General features: G+C 47.2%; 1 protein-coding gene across 4 annotated transcripts; it reads right to left on the bottom strand.

Annotated features, from left to right (window-relative positions):
* Positions 1-1,551: 1,551 nt before the first annotated feature.
* tti2 (TELO2 interacting protein 2) lies at positions 1,552-12,446 on the bottom strand. 4 transcript variants are annotated; one of them, XM_080894035.1, is made up of 10 exons: positions 11,889-12,350; positions 9,912-10,404; positions 9,631-9,818; positions 9,170-9,227; positions 8,532-8,660; positions 8,352-8,444; positions 8,094-8,281; positions 5,652-5,795; positions 5,357-5,516; positions 1,552-4,832 (listed from the first exon to the last, which is right to left on the bottom strand). In XM_080894035.1, the coding sequence occupies exons 1-10, from the start codon at positions 11,909-11,911 to the stop codon at positions 4,746-4,748; spliced, it is 1,563 nt and encodes a 520-aa protein (XP_080750161.1). In that variant the 5' UTR covers positions 11,912-12,350; the 3' UTR covers positions 1,552-4,745. The 4 variants fall into 4 exon arrangements, with proteins under 4 accessions (XP_080750161.1, XP_080750162.1, XP_080750159.1 ...); XM_080894036.1 differs by having other exon boundaries at positions 1,555-4,832; positions 9,631-9,800; positions 11,889-12,343; XM_080894033.1 differs by lacking the exons at positions 1,552-4,832; positions 5,357-5,516; positions 5,652-5,795 and adding an exon at positions 6,254-7,636 and having other exon boundaries at positions 11,889-12,446.
* Positions 12,447-13,468: the final 1,022 nt, after the last annotated feature.

Consider the following 13,468-nt stretch of genomic DNA (forward strand, 5'->3'; position numbering starts at 1 on the left):
TGCTGACGAGAGCAGACGTTTTGCTAGCGTCTGGCTCCAGTACAGCTTTTTTTAAGGAAGTGATGTCGGACCTTGGGCTGGACCAATCAAACGTAGTGTACTGTTCTTCAGCGACCTGTCTCATCATCACTCACAGAACTTCAGTATGAACGTGGAGGAGTGGACAGTGTGCTGTAGCCTCCACGTGACCACGGCTGTTTGACCCGCAGAGCCACAGGATGTGCTGGACTTACCTGTGAAACACTGCACAGGTGTTACAGTGAGCCGGCTTTTTTAGGTCCCTTTCAGTTTGTGTCAGAGGGTCTCTGGTTATGAAAGTACAAGCTGAACAGTGTCTGACATGACAGTGTCCTACTTCCTGTACAGACCTGCGAATGAGCATCTGTGGATCACAGGTCACCTGACAGATGTGACGAGAGGAAAGACTCCAGAGAGCAGCACGACCTGCAGCACACAGAAATGTGGTCGTGGTAATCAGCGCTTCGCTTCAGGTCAGCAGGTTAACTTATATTTTTGACCGTATTCATGTGAAACGTCCACAGACACAGAGGCTACAGGTGCAGAGACTTTGTCTGCTGAGCAGTGTTGGTCAAGTTACTTGAAAAAAGTAATCAGTAACTAATTACCAATTACTTCCCCCAAAAAGTAATCCCATTGCTTTACTGATTACTTATTTTCAAAAGTAATTAATTACTTAGTTACTTAGTTGCACATCCCAGCATATAACATATTTTTTGTGTTTACACTCAGTCTTTCAAATAGATGCAAGTAAAACACAGCAGAAAATAAATAAAGTCAAAGACTCAGCGGTCCTGTTGCTCTATTTTCACCTGTAAAGCAGGAGTGGGGTAGGCGGAGGTTTACCCTGGTGCAGGTGTGCAGCGGTCAGTGGAAGAATCCGCGAGTTTCTCTGTGAGTTTCCCATTACGTCGTAGCTACTCGGTGCTTGTTGGAAGTTTAGGGGTTTTTCGCTGTAAAAAGAAGTTTTCTTCCCACGCACAGCGGACACTAATGTTTTTGTCACTTTTTATGGAATCAAACTCAAAGTAAGGTCAGTACTTCCACGCTTTAAACGCTGCACGCTCATACTCTCTCTGCACTCGATATGTGATCCATTGTTGATCTGCACACAGCTGTTGTCATGAACGTCGTGCTCGCTTACGTCACTGTCATGAGACATTCTCGCAAAAAATCACGGTTTTAGTAACGCAGTAACGCAGCGTTCCTACGGGAAAGTAACGGTAATCTAATTACCGTTTTTGCAATAGTAATCCCTTACTTTACTCGTTACTTGAAAAAAGTAATCGGATTACAGTAATGCATTACAAGTAACACGTTACTGCCCATTTCTGCTGCTGAGGTCTGAGTGCAGACCAGTGCTGCGAGCCCTTTAAACCAGAACCTGCCCCCAGTCTGAAGTCTCCTCCAATCACAACACGAGACACGCTGATGAAAACGTTTATTCGGAGACAGAAACGGCAGTGCTAGCTCACTGCTAATGCTAATGTGTTCATGTGAATTCACCTTTGATATAAACTTTATATAAACTGTAGACACAAGTCATTGCAGAACAGAAGCTGTTATCACTGCGGCCGCCTGCAGTGCTGCGTCATCACTTCCTGTCCAGCACAGAGCCACATGCTGTTCTCGAGGCTCAGACAGGAAGTGGAAGATGTCTACGGCCGCAGCAGGAGACCTTTGAGGTTCTTCTTCTTCTCTGTGTTTATTCACCTGTCTGCATGTAATCATTAGTTATTATTCATCTGTGGCTCTGTCCCACAGCGGGTCTTTGTCCTGTCACCCCGCCCCTCCCTGAGCCTGGTTCTGCTGCAGGTTTCTTCCTGTTTCCTTCCCACGGTCACCAAGTGCTTGTTCGTTGGGGGTCGTCTGATTTTGGGGTTCTCTCTGTATTATTCTAACCCGTCTGACTGACGCCTACTGTCATCGTCCTGCTGGTGACTTTGAAACACTGAGGCCATGGATGACCTCTGTGACCCCGAGGTGCTTACATCAGGGCTGAAGGATGAAGAGATCCTTAGCTCGAGTCATCAGAGTAAAACCAGCTGCAGTGCACCATGGGTAGTTTGCTGGTTCCGGGTTTATGAGGAGCGATCACACTACACCCGTCCGTATGTGATGACTCCTAATCTATGAGCTTTTCCCTTCAGTGTCACAGGCACTGATTAGCCCGGGTCAAAGGTCAGCTGTTTTAATGAAAGCCTGCAGTAGGGGTGGGTCTAGAGATTTTGACTATGCCGCTCTACCGCGATAGCGCATGTTGATGGTGTCATCAAGCTGCGCTTCTTTTGGTCGAAAGTAGGGCAGGGCGATATGGCCAAAAATATTTATCTCGATATAGATTTGAAAATTGGCGATAACGATATAACTGCCGATATAATTGATGCGAGACAAAATGCAACTCCACAACTTTGCTAGCGCAAAAAACCCATCCATTTATTTTCACTTAAACAAGCAGCTGTTTTTATGTGCATTAAACCTATATAAACATTTAACAGTGCAAATGCAAATTCCTTACTGACAGCTTAACCAAAGGCATTTCCAGTAGAAATGGGCTGACATATCCTGAGCATAACCATGTATAATATCCACTGAAGTTAAAAAGAGGAGCTTTGCTACATTAAACTGCAGTGTGCCAAATAAAAAAGTCAAATACGTATTTTTCAGACCATAAGCTGCTCGGGATTAAAAGACACAAGAAACAAAGCAGTCAGATAAATCAAACTTTATTCAACTCGTTCTTCTTGCTTCCTCCACTTCTGTACCATTGATTCATTAATGCTGTAATCTATCACAGCTGCTCTATTCCCATGTTGTTGCAGTATATTAATCACTAACCTCATATTGTGGATGGATTATCTCAGTTGTTCTCCTGACTGAAGTTTGGTCCGTTTACAGCATCCTGCTATGCGACTGTATTTGTCTCTAACCATGAGGAACCTTCACGTTAACTTTTATCGAGTGGAAAAGTGTTAGTGTTCGTCCTCCAGCTTCACTGTGTTTATGCTAACATAGCTGTGTAGCTAGCGATCACGTAGCACATCATTATATACCAGCTAGCCCAACTTCAGTAACCCTACAAACATCACTGCTGTTTAGTTTCCTGTCTTCATTTATGTTGGAAGTGATAGCAGAGCTGTACGTTTGATTTTTTTCAGAAATCTCTCAGTCAGAACATGCTATATCATGCTGAGGTGGAAGCCAGCGAGCTAACTTCCTGCTAACTTCTAACTCTGTTAAATGTAATAAATTCTGTTTTCATGGATTTTTAACTCTCAGTGTTCGTTTGACTTTGGGACCTGAAGCCGACGGAGTTTAGGACCCAGATTACTCCACCAGGCTCCTGACTACGGCAGCCGTAATGCTCCAACAATCCATCCAGCGGTGCGGCTTCGTAGCTTTGCAAAGTCGCACTAAAACATTTGTCAGATGTTTTAGCGCCGTGCACATAAAATCAGTTCAAGGTCAGTAAGCACAACCAGATTTCATACATAAGGCGCTCTGTCGATTTTTGAGTCAATTAAAGGATTTTAAGTGCGCGTAAAATACGTTATACAGAAGAAAAGAATATATCGCGATATATATCGTTACCGCACGTTTCAGATTACACCGTGATATGGATTTTAGGCCATATCACCCAGCCCTTGTCAGGTTATGGCTGTGTGCAGGCAGGAGTGGAAGTAGAAGGACCCAATGTGCAGACACTCGGAGGCGGAAAGTAACTCAAAACTCAGCTTTTATTGCTGGATGGCAAAAGGTGGCAAACGTAACAAAAACCCAAATAAACTTACATGACCAGGCAGACGGAACACACAGCATAAATGAGAGTAGATCACGACACAGAGAAACACAGGGCTTAAATACACAGAGGGAGCAATCAGGGAATGGGTAACAGGAGGGAGACACAGCTGGGACAAATCAGGCCTAACGAGACAAAGGAAGCAAAACAAGACACATTGAAAGTCCATGTCTGATGTTAAAGTAAAACAGGAAACATAACACAGACTCACAGGCAGGCACTATAACAAAGGGAACAGAGACGTGGGACCAGGGCAGACACAGACACTGACTGGATGTGGGGATACAGCAGACAGGGGAGACAGCAACTATGGAACACAGACAGAAAACCAGAACACTAAAACTCTAACCAAACCCCACCCAGAGAACCTAAACTAAGAATGATCCTAAAACCCGTAAAGCAAAGCTAGAATATAATGAAATAACAAAATCAAAGAACCAAAAACACAAAACACTGGGTCAACGACCCAGGGACCCTAACAGCCCTAGCCTGCAGCAGGTTGTGTGCCGTCGCGCCGTGATCAGAGTGATGCGATATCGGTGCTCCGATCGCGTTTCTCTAACATCATCACAGATCTGTGTCCATCTACAGAGACGAGGATGAAAACAGTCGGCCATGTTTGGTTTTCTCCGCAGAGCCGTTCACGCCCCACGATGACGTTTATTAATCACATGGTTATGAAACAATAACCTGAAGCTACAGAGCGCCGCGTCACAGTCGCACACACGTGAGAGTTCTCAGCGTTCAGTTCTGCGCCGTCAAACCTGTCAGCACACGGCTCTTCAAACTTCCTGTATCCAGATTACTTCCTGTGACGTGCCGTAAGCTTCGCCAACGTGCTGCCGTTTGTCTTTAAACGTCTGCTGAGTGTCAGGAGGCCGCAGCTGCTCGCCGTGGCTCTGAAAGCTCCGCCTCCAGGCTCGCAGCTTCACCTGTCAGTCGCAGTGGCTGCTGTAGCTAGGCAACCAAGCACCTCCAGGCTGCAGCAGCTGCTGTCAACCTCCTGGAGGAGGCGCTGAGAGAGAAACGGATCAGATCAGATTTCTGAGTTTGTGGCGTCGGTACAATCAATAATTTACACTGATCGATTATCTATCGCTACAACCAGCATGCAAACTCCACCCCCTCCACATTAAACAGCAGCTTTTCAAGTTCATCTGAGAGACTCAGAGAGGAAACTCAAAACAGGAAGGGGTTGGCCAGCTGTTAAGCAGGGATAACACTTTCAAATTAAGAGCATGAAGGTTCAGTGTAAACACACTTGAGTGTGCAACACGTTTCGGTCCTCATAATTTTATCAAATCAGCTTCACACGACAGCAAAAAGAGCACAGAACACGCTGACACACGCCAGTACTCTGATTACTCTGAGGCCTTTAATGTAATCTGATAATAAATATGAATATTAATAAGAAAACATATATTACAATATTCATTCATCAAATAAACAGGAGGCTACGACTCAGATTACAATCCTGAACTCACGAGGAAACACTGCAGGATGATGACATCATGAAGCGTCACGCAACAGGTGACTCACCTGCACGTGTCCGTGTGAGGCGGCGTCCAGCAGCCGGAGGCAGGCGGCGCTTTCATCCATCAGCTGCCGTCTGAGCGAATCACAGAGCTCCGAGTCCGAGGAGACGTCAACCATCAGCCGCAGCAAGCAACGCAGCAACACGTCGACACGACACGCCATCCTGACGAGGGGAAACACGCGAGCACATCATACGGGACGGTCCAACGCCATCAGGACAGGAAGTAAGTAAAAGCTTCAAACTCGCAGCTGTGTGTGAGCGTGCGCGTGTGTCTATGTGTGTGATCGTGTCCGTTACCGTGGCCACGCCGCTCTGGTCGTCTTCTGCAGCGCCTCCAGCATCCTCAGCCGGTTCGCCTCCTCAGGTGGGTCCCTGACCTCCAGGTACCCGAGCACCACCCGCTCTAGCCGCCACAGGTGTCTGCACACAGCCACGCCCACCCTGCACACACACACACACACACACACACACACAGGTGTGTATTCATATCCTTGTGGGGACATCTCATTGACATGTGTTTTTCTTAGCTGCTTCCAGTAACCATCAAACATGAATGCCCAACCATAACCCAACTGTAACACTAAAACCACAGTTTGGCTTCAGACTCGCGGCGATTCATGCAGCTGGAAAACATTCAAACTGTTCTGAGATCAGACTGAAGCAGCGGCGCCCCCTGCAGGCAGAACAACAACGAGCTCTGAAGTCTGATTATCTACAAATTCATAAAAGCCTTTTCTGTTTTAATCACAGCTGAGTCATCAAAGCACGACTGAAAACATTTAATTAAAACTGAAAAAAATGAATCATTACAGACGCTAAAAAATACACGCATTTATCATTTCTACATTATTTTATAAATAATTAAATGTATTATAAGTGGGTTTAATATTTACATACAAATGTTTTTCAGACCGGGGTGGTGGTCCCCATCTTTAAGAAGGGGGACCGGAGGGTGTGTTCCAACTACAGGGGGATCACACTCCTCAGCCTCCCGGGGAAAGTCTATGCCAGGGTGCTGGAAAGGAGAGTTCGTCCGTTAGTCGAACCTCGGATACAGGAGGAACAATGCGGTTTTCGTCCTGGTCGCGGAACACTGGACCAGCTCTTTATCCTCTCCAGGATACTTGAGGGTGCATGGGAGTTTGCCCAACCAGTCTACATGTGTTTTGTGGACTTGGAGAAGGCATTCGACCGTGTCCCTCGGGGTGTCCTGTGGGAGGTGTTGCGGGAATACGGGGTGTCTGGCCCATTGCTACGGGCCATTCGATCCCTATATAACCGTTGCAAGAGCTTGGTTCGTATTGCCGGCAATAAGTCGGACTCGTTCCCGGTGGGTGATGGGCTCTGCCAGGGCTGCCCTTTGTCTCCGGTTCTGTTCATAATTTTTATGGACAGGATTTATAGGCGCAGCCAAGTGGCGGAGGGCTTTCGCTTTGGTGGCCTCAGAATCTCATCTCTGATTTTTGCAGATGATGTGGTTCTGTTGGCTTCATCGGGTGAGGGCCTCCAGCTCGCACTGGAACGGTTCGCAGCCGAGTGTGAAGCAGCGGGAATGAGGATCAGCACCTCCAAATCTGAGGCCATGGTTCTCAGCCGGAAAAGGGTGGAGTGCCCACTCCGGGTCGGGGATGAGTTCCTGCCCCAAGTGGAGGAGTTCAAGTATCTCGGGGTCTTGTTCGCGAGTGATGGGAGAAGGGAGCCGGAGATCGACAGACGGATTGGTGCTGCAGCTGCAGTAATGCGGACGCTGCACCGGTCCGTCGTGGTGAAGAGGGAGCTGAGTGTAAAAGCGAAGCTCTCAATTTACCGGTCGATCTACGTCCCTACCCTCACCTATGGCCACGAGCTGTGGGTAGTGACCGAAAGAACGAGATCGCGGATACAAGCGGCAGAAATGAGCTTCCTCCGAAGGGTGGCTGGCCTCTCCCTTAGAGATAGGGTGAGAAGTTCGGCCATCCGGGAGGGGCTCAGAGTAGAGCAGCTGCTGCTCCACATCGAAAGGAGCCAGCTGAGGTGGTTCGGGCATCTGACAAGGATGCCCCCTGGGCGCCTCCTGGGTGAGGTGTTCCAGGCATGTCCCACCGGGAGGAGGCCCCGGGGCAGACCCAGGACACGCTGGAGAGATTATATCTCTCGGCTGGCCTGGGAACGCCTTGGTGTTCCCCCGGACAAGCTGGAGGAGGTGGCTGGGGAGAGGGAGGTCTGGGCCTCTTTGCTTAGGCTGCTGCCCCCGCGACCCGGCCTCGGATAAAGCGGATGAAGATGGATGGATGGATGTTTTTCTATAGTAACAGGTAAAAATACATTATCAATAAAATATATCACTTCACAGTAATTAATGTAACCTGTAGCATCGTATATTAAATATGAAATCATGAAATTATGATTAAATATATTTAAAGTAAAATGAAACAAATTACTCATAATTTAATGTGATGAGCCATATATAGTATAGATATAAAAATATACAAATAATTAAAAATTAAAACGTTTATATTTGTCATTCATAATTAATTATACAAAAATACAAATGATAATTTATTAAAAACATTTTAGATACAATCAACATAAACTTTAACACTTTAGTACAATATCGTGAACTGATAATAACAATAAATGTGATCATTACAATGAACAGATAATATTAATAAAGAGTTTGTTTAATGTGTCACATTTTCATCCAGATAAATTAAATCACTGATGCTTCCATAGTAACCAAAGGTCAAAGGTCAAACCCACCTGTCGATGTACGCCGGCAGAGCAGCAGCATAGACGCGCCGTAGCACCACCTTGTTCTCCGCCTCCATGTGGGTCAGCATGAGACGCAGCACGTCGTCATGGCGACACGGCTTCCTGCGGGAGGAGGTGGAAGAGGAGGGGGGCTTCTCCAGAACCACCAGCAGGTCCAAGAGGCAGGACAGGACCAGCTGGGTGGGAGGGGGCGGGGTCAGTGACGTGTCATCAGACAGAGACAAAGTCTGTGTGTGTGTGCGCTACCTGGATGACGGCGGCCTCAGTCCTGTACAGGTGTTTGAATAACGCCTCATAAAGAACCTCGGCTCTGTTGAACTGATGCAGCTCTGCAGGCGGCTAAAGACACAAACACAGACACACACACATACCATCATCATCCAATGCCAGACACGACGCTGAGTGTGTGTGTGTGCATGTTTTTACCGTGTTGAGCACGATATGGTGCAGACAGCGAACTCCCAGCATGCAGTTCTCCAGTCTGTGGTGGTCACTGAAGAGGAGGGAGGGGGGAAGGAGGCGGGACAGGTGAGGTGAGAGTCCTGGGCGGGTCACCTGCACCAAACACCAACACACAGGTGAAGACAGAGCACCTGATGGGTCAATCAGCTCCAACCTGTTTCACAGAGGAACTACTTTCTGTCCACTGTCTCCATCCGCCAGCCAAAACATACGCAGCGAGATGGGAGGGCCGTTTGCCTCCCGTCAGGCTTTATCCTGCTCAGCGATGCAGCTGGCGGATGGAGACAGTAGAAAGGAAATAGTTCCTACATGGAGGCTGGAGAAGAAGGTGTGTATGAGAATGAAGCGCACTTCATAAAAGACACCTGCCTCACCGCAGTCCTACACTTCTGCCTTCACAGTCTCACCTGTTCGGACCATACCACCCTCACAGGTAAGCGGGGGACGATCAAAGCATAAGCAACCAAAAATATCTTTAAACACGGGTTGAAGGGGGAGCCTGGCTCCTGCTGACCTCATGCAAACTTATCTCATTCAACATCTTCAAGTGGCATCGAGAACGCTCCAGAGAAGAGCAGAAAGGGGTCAAAGGTCAAACTGACCTGCAGAAGACTCCAGGCAAACACCAGCTTCACGGCTTCACAGCGCTGCCACGAGTCCCTGCTCTCACACACACACACACACACACACACACACACACACACACACACACACACACACACACACACACACAGACACTTAAATATTCAACAAACTTGTTTTTGTCTTTTAATCACAGAAAAAATAACGAGCTAGCCAATCACACAAACACAGTTTGAACCAAGTGGAGCTCAGAGCACTGAACACGCATGTTTTAGAATTTCATGTGAGGACGTTTGTACAGAGCAGACATCCCTGCACTCTCTGTGGGGAGAAGGCCAAGGTCCCCACAATGTGGCTGTTCCATCAGGGACTGGTCCTCCTAAGTGATGGAAGGCAAGTGTACACACACACACACACACACACACACACACACACACACACACACACACACACACACACACACACACACACACACTCTCACTTGGTGAGCTGTGGCTGCAGGATGTCCAGGACTCCTCCCAGAATCCCTCTGCTCCCCTCCGTGTCCCCAGCCAGCAGGTGGGCGGAGTCTCTCCACCCTCCTGCACTCAGCAGCGTCTCCAGCAGGCCGCATGCTGCTGCTCTGGAGGCGGAGCTAGTCCACACCTGATCCTGATGAACAAAAGCACACTGGAAATCAAACAGCTGTCAGTGAATGCATCACGGGGTCAGACAGGAAGTACCTGTGCTGCAAAGGTGCATGTTTGATGTTTGCAGACTCACCTGGAAATGTGTGACAGCAAACACGCAGGTGGGTGGAGCAACAGCAAGTAGCAGACTGGTTGTCCGTTCTCTGGCCTCGCCCCCTTTCCGCCTGTCACCCAGAGTTGTTAGCAGAGCCGTGAGAGCGGCACACACCGCCGCTGCCTGTGTGGGGATGCTCTGATAGGCCGCAGCGCTCAGAGGGCTGCAGTCATCCTCACAGAGCGGCAGAGCAGCACAGCCAATCAGAGCACTGATCAGAGAGACATATGCTGCTTCAAGCTCCGCCCACCTACTGTCCTGGCTGGCTGGAGAGAACAGCCAGTCAGATCCAGCGTACTGGAAAAGCTGCTTTATTTCAGCAATCAGAGAGTGGGATTTAGGACAGGAACCAATCAGCTTCACCCTCAGCTGAGAAAGGAGCTCTGTGATTGGAGGAGGAGAGGAAGGGGACTGCTCCTCTGAGGAGGAGGAGGAGAGATGAAGGTCATGAAGTAAAGCGGAGAGCTCCATCCTGCACGAGAGAGAAAAGGAAAACGTCACAATCTGTGACTCACCTCCAACATTCTCCACAAGCTTTTATTTGAAAGGGCTTCCCACATATTCAGTACCGCGTGCTTCCACCAGGGGCACTGTGACCTCTAAGCTGGGGTCAGGTGATCTGCAGCTGCTGTGAGGCCATAGGTGACCAGATGGGATGAAGGTGGAGCTGGGGTGAACCCAAGCAGACACCTGTCAGTCAAAGAGGCCACTCCCCTAATTATGCTACCTTTAACCTAATCGATGCCTCAGTCTTTAACCCTGTCTAATACCTGGGTTTGGTATGTCCAAAAGCAGGATCAAGATCTAACAGTAAACAACAACCTCACCTTACTACACCTGAGACAGGTGACCTGTAGGACCGAGGCGTTGTCTTTTACAGGTGTAGCATACCTACATGCTACACCGCAGCTCCATCGCAGCTTTCAGACTGTTATGGGTTTTTTGTTTTGTTTTGAAATCAGCCACGCTTTACGAGGAGGATGAAGCTCGTCTTTGAGCTCCTTGTTGGAGTCTTTCTGGCTCCTCCGTGGTTGCATTTCTTCTTCTGCTGTTTTATTGCAGGTGGATGCTTCTCTGGTGTCCTGGATTGTTGATTACCTGACAGGAAGACCACAATATGTACGTCTCCCACAGTGTGTGTCTGACAAGGTGATCAGCAACACAGGGGCACCACAGGGGACTGTCCTCTCCCCCTTCCTCTTCACCCTCTACACCACAGACTTCAGCCACTGCACAGAGACCTCTGTGGCTCCCTGTACAACGCATCCACTTAACACACTGTTTACTGCAACAGCTACATGTTTCTTTTCCAACTATTTATTTATGAGTGACTTATGTATGTATGTATGTATATATATATGTATATATTGTACTATTCTTAGTTAGTGTATTGTCTGTCTTGTGTTTATAATGGAGCACTGTAACAAAAAATAATTTCCCCCAGGGATCAATAAAGTATTCTGATTCTGATTATTGTGGCTGTGTGGCTCAGCAGCAGCCATGTTTCTGTCTGTGATCAGCTGATGGACACTAAAACTCTTCCTCAGATTTAATCCAAAACATTAAAGACTGCTTCACTTGGCTCTATTTTTCTATTTTATTATCATATGCAGCGTTCAGCTGGAGTGCCTGTAGCTATGGTTACTGTACAGGTGAGGACACACCTGTCTCTGCTGGCTGTAACATCAGTCACGGGCAGAGTTTACACCTGCACACGTCAGTAAAGCGGGAAACCCTGACCTGTGCGCGCGCTCACTGTAATCTGTACTCGTGCAGTAGAAGCACACCTGCTGCACCTCAGAAACCTGAGCGCGAGGCTCACCTGCACCAACACTCCCACTAAAAATCAATCCCCGCGCGGACAGCCGTGACGTCTGTTAGCTGTGTAGTCTGAGCCGGCCTGATTAACAGATAACCGATTAATCGATGGTTTTTCGTTAAATGAGTGAAACTGACCTGAGAGCGGCTTCAGTCCTCATTCAAATTTACGTTAATTTTACAGGAAAGCAGCAGCGCGTGCACCCATACCCGCGGACTGTTTACGGGTACGAGCGGTGTGCCTGCAATAGGCTTCCGGCTGGGAACAAGCTGCACGTGAAAGGTTCCTGGCCCTGTTTTGAGCTTTAGTGCTGCCTGGGAGTTCGGTCCAACGGTGGAGCTGCGTTCTCCGTGACCTTACAAACACGTCCATGTGTGTCACGTTAAATCTGACACCGACTACATGAACTCCGTGGGCTCTGCCTCCGTTTTCCCACAGGGGAAATCCCTGCATCAGCTGATCGCCTGAAACGCTCTTCTTCAGAACAGGCTTCACTCCTGCGGCCGTCCGAGTGGATCTGAGATTAAAGGTGAAGCGGGCGGAGGCGGGGTTTCCTGTGATGGCCAAATGAAGCTTTCTGAAGCTTGTGTTGAAAAACGGCTCATTACTCGAAGCTTTTCAACAGAGTCCACTCTGGTGACATCTGCTGGCCAAAAATACGAAGAGCAGCTTGAATCTACAAAATCAAATGTACTGCTTCATTATGACGGAACACTCCGCAGTGAGGTTCTGTCTGATATTGTGCTGCCGTTGTGTTGCTTTGAACATGTATTTTTTGGGGTGAAAAAACACGTCTATTTGTTTAATACATAAATTTGATCAATAAAATTTCCTTCTTTAAACATGTGCCATGGTGTGGTCTTTCTTTGCTTGTGACTTATTGCTTGTGAAATATATATAATATACAAATAATAATGTAAAACACATAATGGAGGATGCTTCTGCTGTGAGGTCCTGCATCCATGTAGTTATGCAATTAATCCCTGGACAGCTGGAAAGGTATGTTTATAAATAATATTATATTTGACCATTTTTTAAATTCATATTTGTGATCTGGGGGTAGAACTGATTGTGAACTGGAAAGGGAAAATGCTTATGAACTTGTAAAGTAAAAACATGATGCATCACGATGTGTGAGCAGCTTCAAACAAGGTCACCCTGTTCTTATTTAAGAAGAGGATTTGTTCCTCTGTGCGATGGCCGAGTCTGTTTGTCTCTCCTGCCTCAGAGAAAATGCTCTCACATGGAACAGAAGACGCTGGAGTGCACAGGAACTGTAGAGATGCAGGAGTACGGTCTCCCTCGGTCCCACAGACTATCAGCTAAAAAGAATGAACAAATTAATTTGCTGCACATTTTGTAGAATAACATTTTAAATATTTTTTTGTTATATTACATTTAAAGAGTCAAATGAAAGTCTTTCTAACATTATTTTATGATATTAATATTATGAAAAACAGATTTTTGTTTTGACATTGTAAGTTTTTTATGTTTTAAGATAAAATAAACGAGCACAAAACAAAATCAAACAACAAGAACACAAAGCTGGCAAACCCACCCGGCTGACCAAAATCAACTCAAAATTCTCCCACAGACAGAACCTCGTCTCTTCCTCGCTGCCTCCGTATCTCCCAGTCGAATGATCAGTGGTTTGCTGTCTCTTACCATCAAAACACTCCACAAATCTCGTGAATGATTCACTTTCTTACAAACCACT

The sequence above is a fragment of the Rhamphochromis sp. 'chilingali' genome, assembly GCF_963969265.1.
Source record: "Rhamphochromis sp. 'chilingali' genome assembly, chromosome: 10".
NCBI classification, from domain to species: Eukaryota; Metazoa; Chordata; class Actinopteri; order Cichliformes; family Cichlidae; genus Rhamphochromis; species Rhamphochromis sp. 'chilingali'.